Source organism: Filicampus tigris, chromosome 20, assembly GCF_054856515.1.
Source record: "Filicampus tigris isolate MCC_2025a chromosome 20, RoL_Ftig_1.0, whole genome shotgun sequence".
Taxonomy (NCBI): Eukaryota; Metazoa; Chordata; class Actinopteri; order Syngnathiformes; family Syngnathidae; genus Filicampus; species Filicampus tigris.
Genome location: NC_141236.1, coordinates 11,416,514 through 11,436,934, shown reverse-complemented (window position 1 = coordinate 11,436,934; position 20,421 = coordinate 11,416,514). Strand labels below are relative to the sequence as shown.

The following is a 20,421-nucleotide window of genomic DNA, read 5'->3' as shown; positions in this document are numbered from 1 at the left end:
TCTTATATGCAGACTTAACGTGCAACCAGCTGACCAGTGCCTCCTGAGGTCAAGTCGGGTACTGCATAACAATTCGAGGCTAAATGGTTAGCTGGCTTATGACTGTGGTAACAACAAAGTGAATGATTGCTTTCAAAACTGTCTTGTAACATTTACAATACAGTAATTAGAAAACAAATTTTGAGTTATTGTGAAAACCAAAAATTCTTAGCGAAGAAGAAATAAAATAGTGCTGTGTGTATGTCTAAGCCTAGTTATTAAATTGTGTTAAGAAAATGCTAATACATTAAAATTATTCAGTACATTACATTTTTTAAGTGTAAAACTAATACTAGCATCTGTTTGCAATATTCTAGAATATTATAAACCTCTTTGTGTAATGCAGTATGGTTGATAAAAGTAACAATTTATAAAATCAGGATTTTTTTTTTGTAAATGGTACCCATCTCCAATCAGGAACTCAAGTTTTTCGTTGTGTTTTGTGCGCAAATTGCCCCTTTTCATTTGAACACACGTAAAGCCAATAGTATGTGGGGGGGGGGGGAAATGCTTCTGATTTATTGTATTTGTTTGACCAAATAAAAGACAACTGGTACACAAATAGCCAGCGGCTCTTTGGTTTTTGTGTGCGCCACACGGAGCAAAGACATCAAAGCATGTTGACTTTTCTTCTAACTTGGAAATTGGACAACAATTTGGTGGCGACGACGCCATGGCAAGCCAGAGAGTACGAGCCTTTCTCCTGAGACGGAGGAACGTGTTTCCTTGGCGACCGCACCGGGACACTCACAAGGATGCAGAACGTAAAGTTTGATCTGAGTGCATCCACCAACGATTCACAGCGCTTCGCTTTTTCCACATTTTGCAACGTGACATTCTTATTCCAAAAATTGACTTTCCCCCCCCCCCCCTCTTCTAGACACAACACCCCCAATGACAACGTCCAAAAAAAGTTGATGTGATTTGTTAAGGCTGTAACATAAAATGTAGAAAAAGTGAAGCATTCGTGGCGCTTCATTTTAATGTTGACATGTTTACATAATATTCAGGAGGAAAGAAGCAAATAACACAATAATACATATGAATGTCTTACGTGATCTGTAGAAGCAACATCGTTAAAAGGGACACTAGCGAGGACTTTGACTTTGGATGACGTTTGGATGAATTGCTCTAACCTACAAGCATATTGTGAAGGTCAAGAACATCATGGCAAAGTTACCCGTGCGGATTTAACATTCAGTGGTCGTCACTGTTGAGACATACACACACACACGCGCGCGCAAGAAAAATCAACCATCATCACAAGAAGGGCGTCGATATGGAAGTTTCATTGACACGCCACTCGGCTGAGCTCATTTAAAAGCGAACAGACTCACCGGGAGTGGACAAAATAAGATATTCGGGAGCAATGAAAGAGAAAAAAAAAAAAAACACACTACAAAAACAAACATGAGTGATACTAATAATAAATAACTGAAGTCCTATTTTGGAATTACCAGAATTGAAATGAGGTCGCTGCTATTCCGGGCTAAAAACCCTGTGAAGAAAAACAACAGACACACACACACACACAAAAAGAAAGTTAGTCGGACTGAAAAAACGCACTGTGAGCCTCGCAATAAGAAGCCGCTCATATGACAGCAAATCAATGGTGAATAATAAATAAATCGAATCCTTGAGAACCTTCCGCGGGCGTCAGTGGAAGGAGAACCCGGGGGCGGGGAGGCCGCCGCACCATTGGCTGATGAACTTGAGGACGTCCTGACACTCCGGACTGTGACTGGTCTAAAAAAAAAAAAAAAAAAAAAAAAAAAAAATGTAATTAATTACATGACGACAACTAAAATGCATTGACCCGCTTTTGGAAAAAGTGCGGCCTCATCTTTAAAAAGGCACAAAGACATTTGCTCTCGCTCACCTTGGTGGTCATGAGGAATTTATTCCAGTCTTCTTTGTTGGCAGCTTTTCCCGCCGCCGAGAACTCCATTTTGTTTCTTAGGACGGGATAGCCTGGAGGCGGCGAGACATTTTGAAAAGTTTCCACTTCAAATAAGATCCATCCATTTTAGTCCAGGAATTTGAATGCGACTCAAGCCTGGCGTGTGCAAATAAGGTCAATTTGAGATTTTGTCACAAATGGAAACTGTTGTTATTTGTCATTTGTTTTGGCTTTATGTGGGCCTCAAGATTGAAAGTCTGGACACTTTTAAGTGAAAATCAGTTGGAAGCATTTGAGTAATCCTGTTTGGTTCAAAAGGGATCGCTGCAATTCTTCAGTGCACAAGGAACCGGTCAGCCACAAAGGTAAATGCGTGCAGATTCATTTGCGGCTGTGAAACAGCTTCGTCAGCTCGCATCGTTTTAATTCCTGCATCACTCATTTTGATGGAGTCAAAGTTTTGGTTTCTTCCTAGACTCTTCTTGAATAAGGTCATTGTCATTTTCCGATAATTGAAGCTTAAATTCCAGAAACTGATTTTTGCACCCAAAAAAAAGATGGCTGAGAGTGTGCGTGCGTTTTACCGGTAAGGACACAAGGCAGCGCGCGAAGACCGCTGTTGGCGTCCACCAGCGACGCTTCGTACGTGTTCCTCTCGTCTCGCGGCAGGACCTGCTCCAGGCGACCGTACACGGCCACCGTCAGGACCCAGTTGCGGATCTCCTCCCGCTGGGGGTCCTGCAACACGCAAACATTCCGTGTGGTGGTGGGGAGGGGGGGTTAGTGGGGGCATTGTAGTGCGGAGGGCGCTGCGCTCCTTACAGAAACACAAGTCTTGGTAGGAAGGGGAACTTCGAAGGGGATGTCGGTGTCGGAGAAGTCCGAGTGATCAAGAGAGTCCAGCGTCCCGTCGGCGATGGCCTGCCACAAAGCAGTTCATAGAAACAGAGTTTTATAGCTCATACAGAACAGTGGTTCACTTGGCTGACGGCAAGATAGTGGGGGCATTCCTACGTCAAAGATCTTTGCTTGTTTTCAATACACGAGGTGTTATTCTCTTAGTTTGATGTTGAGTTTGACAGTAAACTGGGAGTTGCCGTTAAAGAAAGCTTTTTTTTGGGGGGGATGTTGTTGACTCTCTGCAAAACTGCTGCTCATTGTGCATATTTGTAAAAAAAAAAATTGGGGTTTGGGAAGATGACGAGAGGAGCCTTACGTCGCACACGTCCAGGAAGTGGTTGAGAAAGATGAAGGCCATGTTCTCCCAGCCGGCCGCCTGAAGGGACAAGGACCAAAGCGTGAGCGTCCAGAAGGAACAGTGACAAGAAAAAAACTACAAAACAAAAAAATAAGAAATAAATAAAGAGCGCTCACCCGGCAGGCCAAGCCGGCCTGGTAGAAAGCCCGGTCCGCCGGGACCAGGTCGGTGTGGCGCAGCAGAGACACGGACAGCTTAGCCGAGATGCTCGCCTGCAAACGACGACAACTTTTCATTGCTGCTTTGTGGAAAGGCCGGCACGCTCGCCCAAATTCCCCCGGCTTTGGTACCAGCTCGTCCAAGCCGGCGACGGCGGCTCTGGTGGCGTAGTAGTGCGAGATCAGCAGCATCTGCTCAAAGTCCTCGTGGGCCGGCGAGTTCTCACCTGCCGACTTGGATAAGTTGTCACACTGGTGACGAGAAAAGACGGAGAGCGTGACTCCTCCCTTCAGCCGACGGACTCGGCGCCCGCGTCCCGTACCAGCTGCAGCAGAACGTCGCGCAGGTCGGCCCACGCGCGGTACGAGTCGGGGGCCTCGGGGAGGTGGAGCATGTCGAGGAACAGCCGCTTGTAGATGTTAAAGTTCTGCGGAGGAGAAGGCGTGAACCGATGCCGTCGCCGATGCCGTCGCCGATGCCGGCGTCTCACCTGCGGGTTGGGTGGCGCTCCGTGCTGCACGTAGAGCTGCAGCGCCTTCACGGCGCAGCCCTCCTTGATCAGATGCGTGGCGTACAAGGCCACGTACTTGTGCAGGATCTTAAAGTTCTGGGAAAAAAAATAAAATAAAATAAACAAACAGAAGGGCGGGTTTGCGGCCGCACGCGCGCACTTGCGTCTTTGGTTCACCTGCTTGGACGCCGTTTCCAGACATTTGTCCCACTGGCCCCTCTCGGCGTACATGTCCAGGGCGGCCATGACGTCCACGCCGACCAACTGAATGAAGGGAAAAAAGAAAAAGAAAGATTTTTTTTTGATTCGTTACTTTGGAAAGCAATCCTAAAACACATTGAACCTCGAAAACAACTGCTACTTTCACACACACACACACACACACACGGTGGAGCAACACATCCAAACATACAGAAGATGTAGCAGAGGGTACACGTTGGACTTACTGAGTCGACTTTGCCCTGGTTCTTCAGGTGTTCCTTATATTTTTGGTCCACGTAGCTCTCGTACCTGTCCGACATACATACCGTGTGTGTGTGTGTGTGTGTGTGTGTGATAACGCCATGGATGTGTGTGTGTGTGTGCGCGTGCGTCATACCTGGGCTCCAGCTCCTTGGCCACCCTCTTGGCTTTGTTCCACTCCTCGCCCTCCATGAGGACATCGATGGCGTCCTTGATGAGGCCCACGTGCAAGTACTGTTCGGCGGCCTTGATTGTGACACGCGGACACGTTCAAAACAAACGACGGCTTTCACTCAAAGTGCGTGTGCGTGCGTGCGTGCGTGCGCGGACTGACAGTGTTGTACTTCCTGAGCTGGGCCAGGCGAGGACCCACCACCTGAACCACCTTGACGGCTCGCTCCTCACCCAGGAATTTGATGGACAGCTCGGCGGCCTGGCCACACAAGAAAACGCAGGACATGCGGGCGCGGCCTTTGGCGACAACGGGCCCGGCGGACGCCGTTTCAAAACTAGCCCATGGCGTCGCAAACACTTTTCGGGGGCCCGCGGCGAAAGAGCGCCTTCATCCACTCATCGTTTAAAAACAGGCCATTTTCCTTCTATTTTGGCCTTTTGTCCACGCGCAAACATTTTTTTGGGGGGCGCCCTTATGGAAACTCAAGCTGGCTTGCAAGACTTTCCACAACGTTCAGTGTGCGTCGTAACAACGATTTAAAACAAAATCCACGTGCAAGAATGACTTTAAAACGTAAAGTACTACAAATGAAGGCCTAAATCCTTTTTTTTTTTCTCCATGTGTATTTACTTTTCCACCCAACTGTGAGTGGACGTCGCTCCAAGTGGGCTAAGAAAAGAAGACTTTCACAAAACATCCCTTTCCGTGTCTCCCATCTCAGAGACAAGCAAATCAATTTGACTTTTCCACACCAGCCCCCCCCCCCCCCCTGCTTGAAGTTGGGGGCACATCCACATCTGCCCACACGAGTTGCAGTGCAAGAAAGAAGGACGGGCGCTTCACCTTGATCCAACACTTCTCCATCAGGCCGGCGTTGGGGTCGTCCTTCATCTTCAGGTAGCACTCCACCGCCCGGGAGTAGTCGCCCGACTGCTCCCACTCCCGAGCTTGCTCCAGCAGACCTTGAACGCCGCTGCGCGCAAAACACATCAACGGCGTGCTTAACGCTCCACATAGTCAGGAGGAAAAAAAAAAAAAAAAAAAAAAAAAAAATCGCTTTTATTAGCATCCGGGCTCACGTCGGCCCAAGCTAGTTTCCGTACTTCAAATTGGTTCATAATGCATTAAAAGTAGAAATCAAAAGTATGGATGCGTGGAAAAAAAAAATGAAATTGACCAAAATCTTGCATTTTCCCTCCTTCGTCGAAGCTCTTGCTTCCTTTGAAGAAGGCCGAACGCGCCAGCATGCTCGAGCGAGCAAAAAAAAAAAAAAAAAAAAAAAAAATCAGCCAACGCAAGCGGAAGCCCGAGTTGAATAATTCAGCGTGGTCTTGCTTAAAAGGGCCTTCTTCCTCCATGGTTGCCACGGGTAACCTTTGATGTTTTTCTCCCAGCCGTCGTCAAGCCGCCAAGTCGGGGCCGAGCCGCGGCTCGCCGGCTTTGTGCGGCCGCCGGCCCTTCTTCTTTTCGCGCCAACATCTCTCGCCGTCATTAGACGCGGCGGGGTGGATGGGCTGATGAATAGCAAGCTAATAAGGGGCACATGTTTTGGCGCCGTGGCAACCGGGGAGTCAGCGGAGGACCGCATTTCCTCAAACGTGCGTCACCATCTGAATACGTGGCGGGCGGACCGTCGCAATTGGCGAAGGACACGAAGTAAGCCTTCACACCGACAGCAAAAAAATGTGCCAAGCACGGAACCCCCCCCACCCCCCCACCCCCATCTAAAAAATGTTGAGAATTGCTTTCGCTAATAGCTGCAGCCCAAAATCGAGCCTTCGCGATGGTCTCGATTACAGAGGCCCTCCATTACATACCAATTTCTCTGCACTTTTACAATCTGAGGACATTTTAGACTCTGATAAATACGGAGATTGCGAAAGAGGTGATTATCTTTAGTAGGGCACTTACATTGCGCAACTTTGTGTCACGCTATAGCCGTTTGGACACCATATTTGGGCGTTCCAGGAAAAAAGAAAAACATGCGCATAGCTGCTGATACAGTAGATGCATTTTTCAGCCGATATTTTTTTTTTAGGTTCTCCAGAGAAACCGGCAAGTGGGTGTCGATGGTGATTTGTGAATGAGGTGGACTATTCATCTTGGCCTAACGTTTGCGAGGTGAGGCCCTCACCTCATTCCCTTCTTGGCGGCCTCTTTCTCGTACTCCTCCTGAAGAAAGGAGAGCTTGTTGGGCAGGAACTCCTTGCAGATGCGCATGGCGTCGCTCCACATGTCCGCATCCTGAGCAAACACAACAACGAACACCGCTTAGATTCGCAATCCGGGTCACGGCACCAATTCAAAGGTCCCGGGAGAGCCTCCGCCACTGATGTAGTTTGAACGTCCCGCTCTGCTGATGGTGGCGAGCACAGGGCCGCTGCCCCTCCGTTGAACTATGGCGGAAAGAACGACACACGGCTGCGGAGCATTTTTATGCCACGAGCAGAAGATCTGATGTCTCTTGGCGGATATACAATATAAAAAGAAGAAAAATGAAGCAAAGGTTTGACCTTGTAGAATTTGACAGCCAGGTCGGGTCTCTCCGCTCGGAGCAGGAGGGCTTCGGCCTTCTGGTAGTCTTTCTGCTCAAAACAGAACTTGGCGTGTCCCACCAGAACCTCGGCGACGCTCTCCGGGTCGTGGCTCTCGGCCACGCGCTGCGCATCGGCCCAGTCCTTGTTGTGCGCGTACCTGCAAAGGGTGCACAAGCGCGGCGCTAAGCGTCTCTTTCGCCGAGCCAACACAAACGTGGCCGGGCAGATCGCCGTTTGAACACGCCCAAAGTTGTCTCATAAACGTCGAAAATACTATTTAAGACCGTGTGATGGATCCCGTTTATGGAGGACGGTTAACCCCGTTTGACTGTTGAGCATTTCCCGCTCAACCGGGAAGGCGCGTTCTCACATGTGCACGGCTTCTTTGGGTTTTCCCGCTTTAATGAACTCCAGCTCGGCCTCGGCAAACTTGCGCTGGGAGCAAGAAGAGGAATCGTTAGTAGCAGGCGAGAGATTTGCGGCGGTAGCTCCGCGCGTACCTCATCTTCCAGGTACATGGCGTGCTTCAGGTGGATCTCGGGTATCTTATCCTTGCTGGAAAGGCGGGCCAGTTCGTAGGCAAAGTCGAATAAACTGGGAGAGCAAAAAAAAAAAAAAAAAATACGCGACGGTTCTTTTGGGAACGGGGCGGCGGGTGTCGGCGGGTGTCGGCGCGGCGCTCACAAGCTGTTTGACGCCGACTCGATGGCGTACTCCAGCAGGCCAAACTTGGTGAGCAGCTTGACCGCCGCCTCCCCGCCCAGACTTCTGGCCCACAGGTAGCCCACCTGCTTCTGAGCGTTGGGGCCGCCGTGGCTCTTTGCAATCTAACGCGCAAAATACACAAATAGATTCGCAGCGGTGACTCGAATTACTCGTCGATCCCAAATCATCTTTCCCCATTGAAGTGAATGACAATATTCCGTGCCAGCTCCCCTCCCCCCTTCAAAAAAACAAATTTTGGTACTGTTTCTTTTCATAAGAAAAAAAGCACTCTATAATATTGCACATCAGTGCGCCAGGTTTCAATAGAATGGGCAGAAAGAAACAAGTTTTCTCATCATGATTTCATGCTGCAAATGTGCTGCTGCTCCTGGCCTGCCCACCTTGGCCACCGGGTGGCAGTATAACTCAGTCACAAATGGAGAAGAAGAGTGCTACTTCTACCACCAGTCTAAGTGACTCATTAACATGCTGTAATAATACTCATTTGTTCGAGGAGGATAAATAACATGCCCGTGACCAATTGTCTATATGAAAAAAAACAAAAAATCGACAGCTCGTACCGAGAAAAACCCGGAAGTCGGGCACCGCTGTGTATTCATGTAGTGCAGCAGAAGTTGGAGAGAGAGAACATGCAAGTGTGTGTGTGTGTGTGTGTGTGTACCCTATAGGCATCCTCCCACATGTCATGAAGTCGGTACATGTTGACGGCAGCCTTCCAATCTTTGGCCTCCATCAGGTGATGTTCGGCCTCTGAGAACTTGGCCTCGGCTTCCAGCTCCTGCAGCCCAGAAAACAAACTGCTAAAACAGTTGTTGTTGGTTTTTTTTGCCCCAGCATTAACTTTCACAGAAATCATAGAAAAACACAGTTGAAGGATAAAGTGAAAATAAGTGCTTTCTGAGTTCCTTTTGTCCAAATGTAAACAGCGCTCGACAATTTGACATCATATTATGAGCCTATTTCACGCTCTGTTTTCATATTTGCGGCTCGGGAACCTAAATCGCTGTTACCCGTGCGCACAATGTGCTCAACTTAAACTAGAGAAGCGGCAGGAGGAATTGTGAATTCCAATGAGCGGATGAAATTGCGGAATTGCCTGCCAGGAGGCAACGCGATGGATGGCGCTGACCTTGGCCAGGTGGAGGTGCGTCTCGGTCAGCAGGTCGGGGTGATGTTTGGCCACCAGGCGGACCACGTCGTCGAACATCTGCTTCTTCTTGTACATGGTGATGGCCAGGTCCGTCTGGTTCACTGTGGAAAACAACCTGAGGGGGAATTTCCATATCAAAATTGGCAGCAGTCAGACAAGAGCGGACTTCAGACCTCAAGTGTGTCTTGAATTATCGAAATATATGCACAAACCCCCCCCCCCCCCCAAAAAAAACGCCGTTAATTTCGTCTTCAATTATTGCGCTGGCAAAAACCGAGTAGCGCTTTTACCTCTCGGCCTCCTTTAGTTTGCCGTCTCGCTCCATCTCCTGAGCTCGCTTCACGTAGAGCTCGGTGACTTCCTCCTTGCTCATGCACTTGAGCGCCAACTGTGCGGCAAAAACAGCATCCTTGTTATTGCCGTGGCTTGCTAACAAAAAGCCGACAACAACAACAACAACATCATCAACAAACCTTGTGCGCTTGTTCCCAGCACCCCGCCGCCGTGTACATGTCAATGGCGTCTTTAATGTGGCCCGCTTTGATAAACAGCTGCTCTGCCACCTGCGCAAAAATGTGAAAAGAAAACCATTTCGGACAACATAAAATAGTACGCTAACAGCAATTTAGCTGAGGTAACATCGAATCTTCGAGCGCAGGAGACGTAAAGCCAAACCAGGCCGGATCCAGATTGCACATTTGGCAGAAAGATGCAACTTCAAATGTTTATTTTGCATGTTCAGACACTTAGTGTGTCCAATCTTATGCGGCTCTTTATGTCGTCAATTGTTAAGACTTGAAACACGGCATTCTGGTTAATTTTGCGTTTGTGGATAATAAGTGTTAATACACTCGTTTTTATCCATCTCTGTGGGCGGCCATTTTGTCTTCTGTCGACTGAAAATGACATCACAACTGTTCACAACAACGGCTGACCTGTTTTCTGAATCTGAGCCGTGATTGGTCGTTGTGAGCAGTCGTGATGTCATTTTCAGTCAACACAAGACAAAATGGCCGCCGCCCCCTGAGAAGGCGAAAAACGAGTGCATTCTGCTGCTTATTTTATAATCCACAAACGTAAAATTAATCAGAATGCCTTTGTTTCAACTAGTGGGCCTGCTGAGAACATATTCTTGAAAAAAAGATGTTTGGGTTGACTTCCGCTTTAAAACGATGTCACATCACACCTGGTTTGATCCAGATCTGATCCACGTCGCCACAATGTCATGAAAATGATTAGCGTATGATTAATAGGTTGTCAGATATTCGCACTGGGAAGATGTCATGTGCACGCCGGGTTGATCGACATTGCACACATTTACATTTCGTGTGGAAAATTCGGTGGAAGCACTGAATGGAAGACGCTGACTCAATAAAACGCCAACGTTTCAGGAGCGGGCATGATGCAAGTCAAGTGCCCCAGCGCCACTTTTGTTCTGGCGCGGCTGTGAATGTGTAACCGGCAGCAGCACGGTGGATGAAGTGCTGATGGAAGGAGATGAAAAATCAATGCAGCAAATGCGCATTCGGCAACTTGCGGCAAGGGAAAAGTGTCACGTCATTGTTTCCCGCAGGTGCGCGCGCGTGCGCCTCCGCCGCCTTTACTGTGGTAGTTTGCAGAGAAGCCGACTTTTCCCGCAAGCGGCAGCGAGCTTGTTATCTTAATGACTTTGGCAGAATGCGCCCGCGGAGCCAACGCACGCAAATAGACGACTATTTTCAGCTTTGCAGAGGCGGCCGGGCAAAGCTGAGCTCATCACAAGCGGCGTCCTGCGTGCCTTTTATTTCTCTCTTTGCATTTGATGTCTCATCTAGTTCCGTTCTCTCCGTCAGCAATTATTCACACCGCGGTGACAAACTTAGGAAAAAAAAAAAAAAAACACACACAACTCGCGCCGGGTTGAGCCTGGAGGCTGAATTATTGCACTGTCATCGACATGAAGCAATTAGTTCCAAAGAACTCTTGTGATGCAAACGTCAAGCTGTGTTTTAGGGTATGTGTCAAATTCATTCAACTTGAACTATTAGCAAGTGATTCGGCCTCAATCTCAAATCTTTGAACTTTCCATCTCATTTGTGTTCAAATTAGGAAATGTAAAGTTAAAGATTGATTGCCTGATACGAAGAGCCAGACACCGATTTTGCATGTGACACAGACATGTAAGGCTGATAATGGCTCGTACAACATCGCCCCCTGGTGGAAGCCAAAATAAAACAAAAAAATGAACAGAGGTTGAATTCTTGCTATTTTGAAAACGGTCACAAGGAAGTTGCACACACACAAAGACAAAATTAGAGCAGGTGCGTAACATGGGCAAAAAAAATGGACTGTGAAGAATGAAAAGTGATGTGAAGTACTTTTCCATTTGAAGTGTGCTCACCTCCATCTCCTGCATGGCAGCGTAGTGCTGCGCGATCTTGAGGCAGTAGACGGCGGCCGCCGGGTCCTCGTTGAGCTCCAGGATGTGGACGGCTTTCTTCCACTGGCGAGCGGCGATGGCCGCCTCCACCGCCTTGATGGAGCAGCTGCAGAAGGACGACCAGGGGAAAAAAAAAAAAAGTGTACAATGTGGCATTTTTAAGAATAAGAAAGATTTCCATTATTGAGAATCTTTAAACAAACGCCCTGTACAAAGATTGGTGGCGCTCAGCTCTGATTGATAACGCGCTATAATAAACGTTTGGTAATTGTAGTTTGCAGTAGGATATTACTAGTCTTTGTTGAAAAAAAAATACACGGGATGAGGACCTTGAAAGCAATAATCGCAAATTAAATCACAATATTGAGTAAGGATTTTTTTTTTTTAATTTTAAATTAATCAATTTTACATTTAAAAAAATATATTTTTCACCATGGTTCAGTCCTAATACAAACTCAAAATCTCTCAACTGTGAGGAAGACATACCAACCACCGTACTGCCCAGTTTGGTCCTCCTCATAGTGCTAAATTAGGCACCCTAAAGTTCTCCTGACACTGCAAACTACAACCATTAAAGTCCATTTGTCTATTCTTTTCTTTTTTTTTGGGGGGGGGGGAGCGACTCATCCTTGCAGCTCTCCATCTGGCCACTGAAGTTCTCTCTCGCACTCTCTCTCTCTTTCTCTTCACTTTACCCGGCCTCGATGAAGTGTGTGATGGCGGCGTCCATCTGTTTCTGTTGGACAAGGTAGTCCCCCCAGGCCTCCTCAAGTTTCACCACCTCGGCGGGAAAGGAGTGGCGAGCCAGCTCCACGGCTGCACCACACAGGAACATTTTCAAATAAACAAACGTGCGGGCGCGCGTGCGTGACGGTGGCAGTGACTGAGTGTACCTTTGCTGAAAGCGGCTCCTTTGCAATAGCACTCCAAAGCTCGCTGGTGATTGCCCGTCTTCTCGTACAAATCGCCAGCCTAAAAAAAAAAAAAAAAAACAAGAACAAAGATGTATTTTGGAATAAAAAGTCCTAATGTTAAGTGAAAATCTGATTTTCCAGGATAAAGTTGCAATATTATATTCATATAAAGAGAAGAAAGTAGGTCCCAACCGATATGTTTTCTTGGTCTATTCCTACACTAGGCGCAATAAAATTCTGATAATCAAATAATCAGCCTATTAACTTTTAAAAAATATATTGAATAAAACAAATTCTTTTTGGGCCCATTAACACTTGCCACAATTAAGATAGGAATTACAGGCAGAACATTTGCCTGTTTTTATTTGTTTAATTTTACAACATTAAGAAAACTCTGCAAAAATCAGCAGATTTTTTCCCCCCGATTTTGGGGGGGAGGATGTTTGAATGCCATTATCTTGTTTTAATTGAATGTGATTTTTTTTTTTAACTGGCAATAATCTGACCAAAAGAAACAAACAAACAAAAAAAATCGGCAGATAACATGAGTTAAATCATGTTTTAAAAAAAAAAAAAAAAAAAAAAAAAATCATGCATGTTAGTTGCTTTGCCTTGTCGCAACCACTTACAGCTCTGTCGCCGGTTGTCATGGCAACAACATAAGCTGTACTCGACATCGGTTCCACAGTCAAGGGGGCAGGGTAACCAGCCACTCATTACTTGCACCCCAGTGTGATATCTTGAATGTTTTTTTTTTTTTTTTTTTTTTTTTTTAAATAGCCAGCGTGCCACGCCCCCCCACCTGCTCGTAGTACTCGGCCTTGACGAGGCTGGCGGTGATGCGGCTGACAGTGTCGCTGTTGTCGGCGATGTTGGGCCGGCTCATGGCCAGCCGGGCGGCTTTGGCCGGGAGCCCCGCCTTCAGGTACAAGTTGATGGCGCTCTGCTGGTCTCCCTCGCCCTCCTTCACCTCGCCCGCCTTCTCGTGCTGGCCCGTGTCGGTCAGCCACTGGTAGTAGTTCCCGCGCAGGGCGTCCAGCTCCGGGTGGCCCTAAGTTCAGTCGGCCAAAGACGCGCCACTCAGTCGCCGGCGCTCGGCTTGAGTCCGCCCGCCCGCACGGCGGCCTACCTTGGCCTCGGCCACGGCGATGCATTTGTCCCACATGTGCAGCTCCTGGTACATCTCGATGGCTTCGTCGATGGCGTTCTACGACAACACGGGACACTGGGCGTCACGCGTTGGGACTGACTCGCTGTTCTGGAGACGCGTAGCACACCTGCTCCACGTAGTGCATCTCGGCCAACTCGATGTTCTTGTCCAGCATGGCCATGCGCACCTGGACTTGGTAGAACATCATTCCATCGCCGCCCTGGACATAGCAAGACAAACGCGACTAAGCGCTGGGAAGGCGGGATTTTTGTGCGTGTAGCGAATCTATGTCCCACCATTTCCTTTGAGACTTTCTCAGCTATCTGGCTTGTTTGGTGGAGGTAGCGAAGAGTGGAGACGTCGCCCAATGCGGCAAAACACCTACGGCGCAAGGTGAGAAAATCACTGAGTCAGCTTCCGGTTATCGTATTGAATCAAAGAGCTTTTCAAAGTTGCTTTTTTTTTTTTTTTTTATTCAAACGTAATACGCCAGCTGAAAAACATGTGATGTCATTCATGTCCACCCAAATGGGCGTCCAATTGTTCAACTGACGGCAGGGGGATAATGTTTTCCAACTTTCCAAGCAGCGCTGCTGAAGAAATGTCCCCAAAATGGTTGCTCCAAACTAAAATATCCAATTTCCTGTTCAATTTCAGACACGGGGCCTTCAAACTTTTTTTTTTTTGTGCACTGTTATATAACCACAATTTCATGTTGAACAGCTCAATCAGAGGCTATTTTTGGCAGTTTTTTTCCCCCAGCTTCCCACAAAGCCGTAACAAAAGGGGGACAAAGGATCGCTAAAATACATTCATATTCACCAGTGTACACGCGCTTGCAAAAAATGGCGATGTGTGCGTGTGTCCTTCGCAAACCTTTCTGCAATGTGCACCTGACGGGCCTCGAGGGCCAGATTGCGCAACGTTTTCCACATGGCCTCGGTCTCCGGCGACATCTCCAGAGTCTCGAGAAAGGCCGTGACGCTGAAGACAAACACACGCGGCTTCGGGTTAACTGCAGGCAACCCCCCCCCCCCCCCCCCCCCCCCAAAAAAAAGGAAAAAAAAAAAAGAAAATTGGCCCAATGTGGTGACGATGGCCTACGTACGCTCCGTAGTCGCCGTCATTGACCGCCGTGCCAAACTGGATCAGGCTTTCGTCCAGCGTGTACGTCACCGTGTTGACGCCTTCGCTCACCAGCACGTCCGTCTTGCCGTCCGCTCTTTCCAGATCTTTGATGTCACCCTGCAAGTCAGAGACGGAAGACGAGAGTGAAAAGGAGAACACAAGTGTGTCATTTGAACAGAGTTTAAAAAAAAAAAAAGAAAAAATAATTGAATGAGTGCCTTGTGGCACCTTCTGGTGTGAGTGACTTTGCCACAAGGGGGCAGTCAAATTCAGTCATGCAGACGGACGAAGAAAAGTTTACATTTTAGTGACTTGCAGGGGACAGACAAACAAACATTCGCACTCGTGACGAAGTTCAAGCGCTGGACCAAGCGAACCCGCGGGTGGCGTCACCTTGATGGGGAACATGGTGATGCTCTCGGGGCTGTCGATGCTGTACCAGATGCACAGGTTGCCGCGGTTCTGGGCCACCGCCACGTCGCTGCCGGGCACCCACTGGACGTACGAGCAGAAGCTGAGCAGCGTGCTTTTCGCGCCGCTGTCGATGTCGTACAGATGGAGCTGCAAAGGAAACGGCACAAGCGCCAGCTTCACATTTGTTGCTGGATTGCTTCATTTTCTGTCTTCAGAGTCGCTTTTCTTTTTTGGGTGGCAACGGTAAAAAATAAAAAAAATAAATCATGAACACGCTCTAGTTGTTGACGTTTACGACGCTGGCCTCACCCGCAGCTTCTTGTCTCGGAAGAGCATCTTGCAGCCCGTCTCGTTGAGCTCCAGCCAGTCCACCTTGGAGTCGTGGCTGACGGTTCCCAGGGTGGAGCCGGCCACCAGGTCCACTGAGGAGACCAGAGCGGCTTGGTTTTTCACTTACAATAACGGCCAGAGTCAGACGTTTAAAGGGAATAGGAAGACGTCTTGGGCTAGCATCATCTTCTTTTTCCACTCAAGCTGACTGCGGGCCACTGGACGGCGACGCGCACGTACCAACAGCGATGGTCTTCAGGTCGACCAGGTACGCAAGCTTTTTGTTGTCTTGGACTCCTTTGTGCTTCCTCTCATTGATGCGCACACTGGAAACACACACATGACTCTTTTGTGCTTGAATGTAAAGTGTCACAGCTCATTACTTGTTCTGATTTGATCAATTCGGTTTTGAGTATTTTTTTTTTATATGGTGTTATTTAGAGATAAACGTTATCGACAAAAAAAAAAGGTGAATCCTGAATTTCTTTCGAAAAACAAGTTTTACAACACCATCTAGCGTACAGAGGGGGAAAGACAACTTTGGATTAAGAAGCACAGTTACAAGATGAAAATATTTGACGATGAGTCATCACATCACAATAGCAAACATATTGCGAAATCAATGTGATGGGATGTTAAGTCGAACACGTGCACCAAAAGTGCTTTCATTTCGATTCATAAAACGATATTTGCAAAGTTATGACTGAGTTGTTGCGTTTTATTTGATTTGTGATGTTTGATTGGTGGGCAGTACCTGATGAGGTGAGGGCTCATGAATTCCGTTCTGACGGAACCCAGCACCTGGTTGTCACTGTACTCCACCAGGCTCAACTCCCCGGCGTTGAAAATCATGCACACCTGCAACAAAAAGAAAACAAGAAAACAAATCTCTGTTTATTGATTTTTTGTTTTTTTTGCGCGTCTTTATCCATGAAGGCTTATAGCGGGTATTTACCGACTCATTTTCAAAAAAGAACTTCTCGTTTCCGCCACCGCCGGGCCACGGCACCTGAAAATGAAGGCAAATGAATCATAGAAGACAAAAAAAAAATTAAAAAGTGCCCCCCGTGTGTCTCGTGCGTGAAAGTCAAGCGTGTGATGACCTCGCTGAGCTTGTTGGCCGTCATGTCGCCAAGCAGGAGTGTGTCGGACGTGTGGGCCACCAGGTAGCGGTCCTTGCCCATGATCTTCACCTCTTCGATCTCGTAGCCGTAGTACGACTTGAGGACCACCCGCGAGCTGCTCGACAGGTTCCTCACGATCACCTGACGAGGAATCCAAGGACCGGTGAGCTCAACGCCAATCCGGCGTGAGCCAACTGTGCCCGTCGCCGGCCCGCGGGCTACCTGGCTCAGGCCCACGTAGGTGACTTCAAACTTGTTCTTGTAGATGCTCCTCCTCAGGCAGCAATCGAAGATCTCCACACCCCCGCAAAGCGTCCCCTGCCAAAACAACAGGCACGTCCTATTTCTTGCTTGGCCACAAAATGAGACCTCACAGGGCTGACTGAGTATTTACAGCGCAAAGTCGAGATCCGTCCCTCTTCCAGGCCAAGCTGGTGATGGTGTAGAGGTTGGCGATCTCTTTGGACTTGGCCTCGTCCCACACGCCCCTCCGAGGCGCCCAGTTGAACACGCGCAGCCTGGGAAAGGCGCGTTTCATTTCGTTAGATGAGTGATTCAAGTGAGATGACGCAAAACAAAACAAAAAAAAAAAAGCGAGTGGGCTACGTGTGGCGGTTTGCTTCCCCAACCTGTCGAAGCTGCCAAGAACCACCGACTGGCCGCTGGGGCTGCTGGCGGCGACGGTGAACTCCCTCTCGCTGCGGTCGCGGCTGTAGTCGAAGGTCTGCAGGATGTGACCCTCGCGGCTGTAGGCCACCACCTTCTTGTCGCAGCCTCCCACCACCACGCTGTTGGCGCCCCAGGCCAGGGCGTACGGCGGGCACGTGTGCGTCAAAAGCTTCCCCTGGGGGCAGAAAAATCAACGGGAAATTCTGCCTTTATAAAGGCAATGAGCACTTTTGACACTGTCAGGGAGGTCTTTTTTTTTTGGTGGATTCTGTTCAAGTCTTTTGTATTTTTTGTAATACTTTTGAATTTCTTTGGAATCATTAAGTATTTTTTTCAAATATTTATTTTATTTTTTATTTATTTATTTTATCAAATGTTGAACTTAAGATTTTTTTTAATTTAAAAATGTGATCAAATAATTGCATTTTTTTATCTGTAGTATTTTTTTTCAATATTTCTGCCAACAGTTTTGTTTTTTTCTGTTGATATTTCTGTATTTCTCAGCCAATATTTTTATAAACGTGTACATACTATATGCAAATAATATATTTTGGGGGATATTTTTGTTTTGATTTGGAAGTTTCTAACATGTTTGTTTTAATCATTTTTATTGTTTCCTTTTGTAAAATATTTTACAGTATTTCTGTTTATCTTAACATTTTCTTCATTCCTTTCTATTCTTCTTTTTTTGTCTTTTTTGTATTAATCTTATTTTTTTCTTAATATTTTGCATTAGCTTCAAGGATTGTATTTGTAATATGTTATATTTTCCAATACTTTGTTTGAATATTTTTTAATTTCTTTCCAAAATATTTTTTTTCCTAATATTTTTCCATTGGTCTAATATTAGTGTATATTACAACTAGCATTTGTAAAAATGGCTCCTTAATATTTTTTAGGTTTTTAAATTTGTGCATTTTGTGGTAGTTGGAGCATTATTGCTTTGGCTCTTGTAAGAGTACTACCCAAGTGTGGTAACTAATGTTTGTACTTCTCCCATTAGCAAAAAAGTTCAAGCTAACCTGAGATTCACCCGAGCCTTCGTCGTCAAAGAAGTAGCGAACGACATTCCCGTTCGCGTGGCCGCACAAGATGCCTTTCCCAGAAACGCTGAGGAAAACACACACAGCGCAAAAAGAAACAGAAACACATATTCATATCGACTTTTGTAAAGGTTTTTTTTTTTTTTTTTTTAATAAATAGGAATTAAAAGATTTACTTGGACGCCAGCGAGACAACACAGGACTCTGTGCCATAGATGGGCGAAGACTTATTTGTCTGAACATTGGCAAGGCGAACCTGCAAAGAACCACAAATATTAAGAAAGAGCATTTAGACAAGTTTTTGGTTGGATTTGTCCTTTGCAAGAAAACCAACAAAATGGAAATAAAAAATGGATTACTATTTCCAAATCAGTAACTTGTGACAATGTTGCTCTTACCTTTCCATCCATTAAACCATAAACGATAGCATGCTCTGCAGGCCAAAGCAGACATGTCACAGAACTCTGAAAAACACATCATTTATAATTAATCATTTCTCCACCCTCACCAGTTGTACACACATCCTCATATTCCCATTAGGAAAAGGAACACACAAATTAAATTGTGCTTACTGTCTGAATAAATTTGTTGCAAATGGTTTTCTTGTCCCCCCTGCAGAGGGAGAAAATAGTTTATCATGTATGTGCACAGAAAGCGAGACACATTGCCGTGATGCACGTTACCAGTCTTCTCCGATTCTGTATACGTAAATGATGTTGTCCGACTGGCCTATGGCGATCCTGGTGGAGTCGGGTGAGAACGCCATGTCGTTGACCACGTGGCTCTGCTTCCCATACTGACAAGAGAACACCATAGATGAGTTAAACATGTATTTAACCGCTTTAGTAATGTTGTGTTTAACTACCCAGTGTGTGCACACTTATGTTCTAAAAGTGACAAATGTCTCCGTCTGTCTCGCGGGTGTGAAGGGATACCTTAGAGTCAATGGGTTTAGTAGAGAATTTATCCCTCCTCTCGCCCTGCTCGTCATACAGCAGCACCACTCGGTCCACAGTGCAAACAGCTAGCTTGCTGTTATTAGGGGCCCAAGCCATGCAAGTCACTTTGGCCGAAACCTCCTGGGGGGATAGAAGAAGAGACATATATGATGTTAAGGTTCAGTCAACATGCCATTTATGAGTTTTAAATGTTAAAACGTGTGCCCTGAGCACATACAGTATGATTGTTGAACTAAGGAAGGATTTAACAGGTCTAAATCTTAAAGTAGGCTTAGCCAAGCCTTGGCTGCCAAGGTAATGCACCCCCTTGTTCATATAACTGTCGAATTTTACTGACCATACACGCCCCACAGATGAGACGTTGAACTATACTAACAAACAAATCTGATTATAATCACGATTAAACGCGAACATCCATGAACATTTTGAAGCAAGAGAGCAAATCTCGTTCGCCATTTTCGAAGTCAACAGTCAAGTTACAGTTTAGCATCGCCTAACTTGGCTCCTTACCTGAGGTGTTAAAAGCGTCTTCAGATGCTTCAGCTGCATGTTTAGACGTCTGAGGTAAGATAACGCAAACCGAAACAGCGTCAATATTTCTTTCCCTACTTAGTTGATTTGGGGGACGATCTTCGGTCTAGCATCTTGCAAAGGACAATTTGGGGAGCAAACACAAAGCCGGGCCGTCGCTCGGTGCCATGGAGGAGCCTGACTTCATGGCTGACTTTGGTTTCGCGTAATGGGATGTCCACACTATTTTGCTATGGGAACGGTCGCCATCTTTATGACGTAATCGCGAACCTTTTGAAGAAGGAGCGGGATTATGACGCCATCGCGTTAACAGAAGGCCACAGATACTCTTCCTAAAAAAAAAAAGATAATTTACCTTAGGAGAGCCACTTACTGTCTTAAACATTCGGTAAAACCAATGAATTTTAACAATTGTTTCGCTTAGAAGATGCAAGAATATGCATCCGGGTTCTGTAAAAGCGTATTATGTCGCTGGATGATGACGTTTACAAGAACGCAACTAGACCTTCTTGTACAGTAAACAAACTGATCTCCATAGTTACCGATTGGACAGGGACTCGTTGTGCGTTTAAAAGCACGCAAATCAAGTTCGGATGAGTGTTTGTATTGTATTTAAGATTAAAATACACGTTTGCACGTGTTCTGAATCGCTCCACATTTGATGTTTGAATACGTAAGAGGGCCTCAGATCAAATCGATTGTATTGCGCGTTGGTACAAGAACATTTCTGCTTAGTGTTGTTAAAATATTACCAATAGAGTTACGCTGTATAGCACTAACAGTTCAGTTTTGATAATACAGTCATCACGGTTACTGAAGAAAA

At 46.6% G+C, this 20,421-nt stretch overlaps 1 protein-coding gene across 1 annotated transcript; it reads right to left on the bottom strand.

The window, feature by feature from the left end:
- Nucleotides 1-1,003: 1,003 nt before the first annotated feature.
- On the bottom strand, nt 1,004-19,872 carry ift172 (intraflagellar transport 172). The gene is made up of 49 exons (XM_086018801.1): nt 19,578-19,872; nt 19,044-19,187; nt 18,792-18,904; nt 18,681-18,720; nt 18,507-18,572; nt 18,285-18,364; nt 18,088-18,175; nt 17,026-17,240; nt 16,791-16,914; nt 16,619-16,714; nt 16,376-16,537; nt 16,228-16,281; nt 16,027-16,130; nt 15,513-15,598; nt 15,252-15,364; nt 14,922-15,089; nt 14,509-14,645; nt 14,277-14,384; nt 13,697-13,781; nt 13,528-13,620; nt 13,380-13,457; nt 13,053-13,301; nt 12,230-12,308; nt 12,032-12,152; nt 11,298-11,442; nt 9,391-9,480; nt 9,208-9,305; nt 8,897-9,032; nt 8,429-8,545; nt 7,726-7,868; nt 7,542-7,635; nt 7,412-7,476; nt 7,018-7,198; nt 6,639-6,748; nt 5,348-5,477; nt 4,664-4,762; nt 4,466-4,575; nt 4,314-4,377; nt 4,045-4,131; nt 3,847-3,963; nt 3,679-3,783; nt 3,488-3,607; nt 3,314-3,409; nt 3,156-3,215; nt 2,762-2,860; nt 2,524-2,677; nt 1,919-2,010; nt 1,684-1,785; nt 1,004-1,537 (listed from the first exon to the last, which is right to left on the bottom strand). Exons 1-48 carry the CDS (start codon nt 19,614-19,616, stop codon nt 1,696-1,698), a joined length of 5,244 nt encoding a protein of 1,747 aa, XP_085874927.1. The 5' UTR covers nt 19,617-19,872; the 3' UTR covers nt 1,004-1,537; nt 1,684-1,695.
- Nucleotides 19,873-20,421: the final 549 nt, after the last annotated feature.

What these genes read in the sequence shown, in the direction of transcription:
- ift172 (XM_086018801.1), bottom strand. Translation starts at nt 19,616, where the DNA reads ATGCAGCTGAAGCATCTGAAGACGCTTTTAACACCTCAG. An exon ending in GCTGGGAACAAGCGCACAAG is followed by an intron (nt 9,306 to 9,390) that starts GTTTGTTGATGA and finishes TTTGCCGCACAG; the next exon opens with TTGGCGCTCAAGTGCATGAG. An exon ending in CTACCAAGACTTGTGTTTCT is followed by an intron (nt 2,678 to 2,761) that starts GTAAGGAGCGCA and finishes TGCGTGTTGCAG; the next exon opens with GACCCCCAGCGGGAGGAGAT.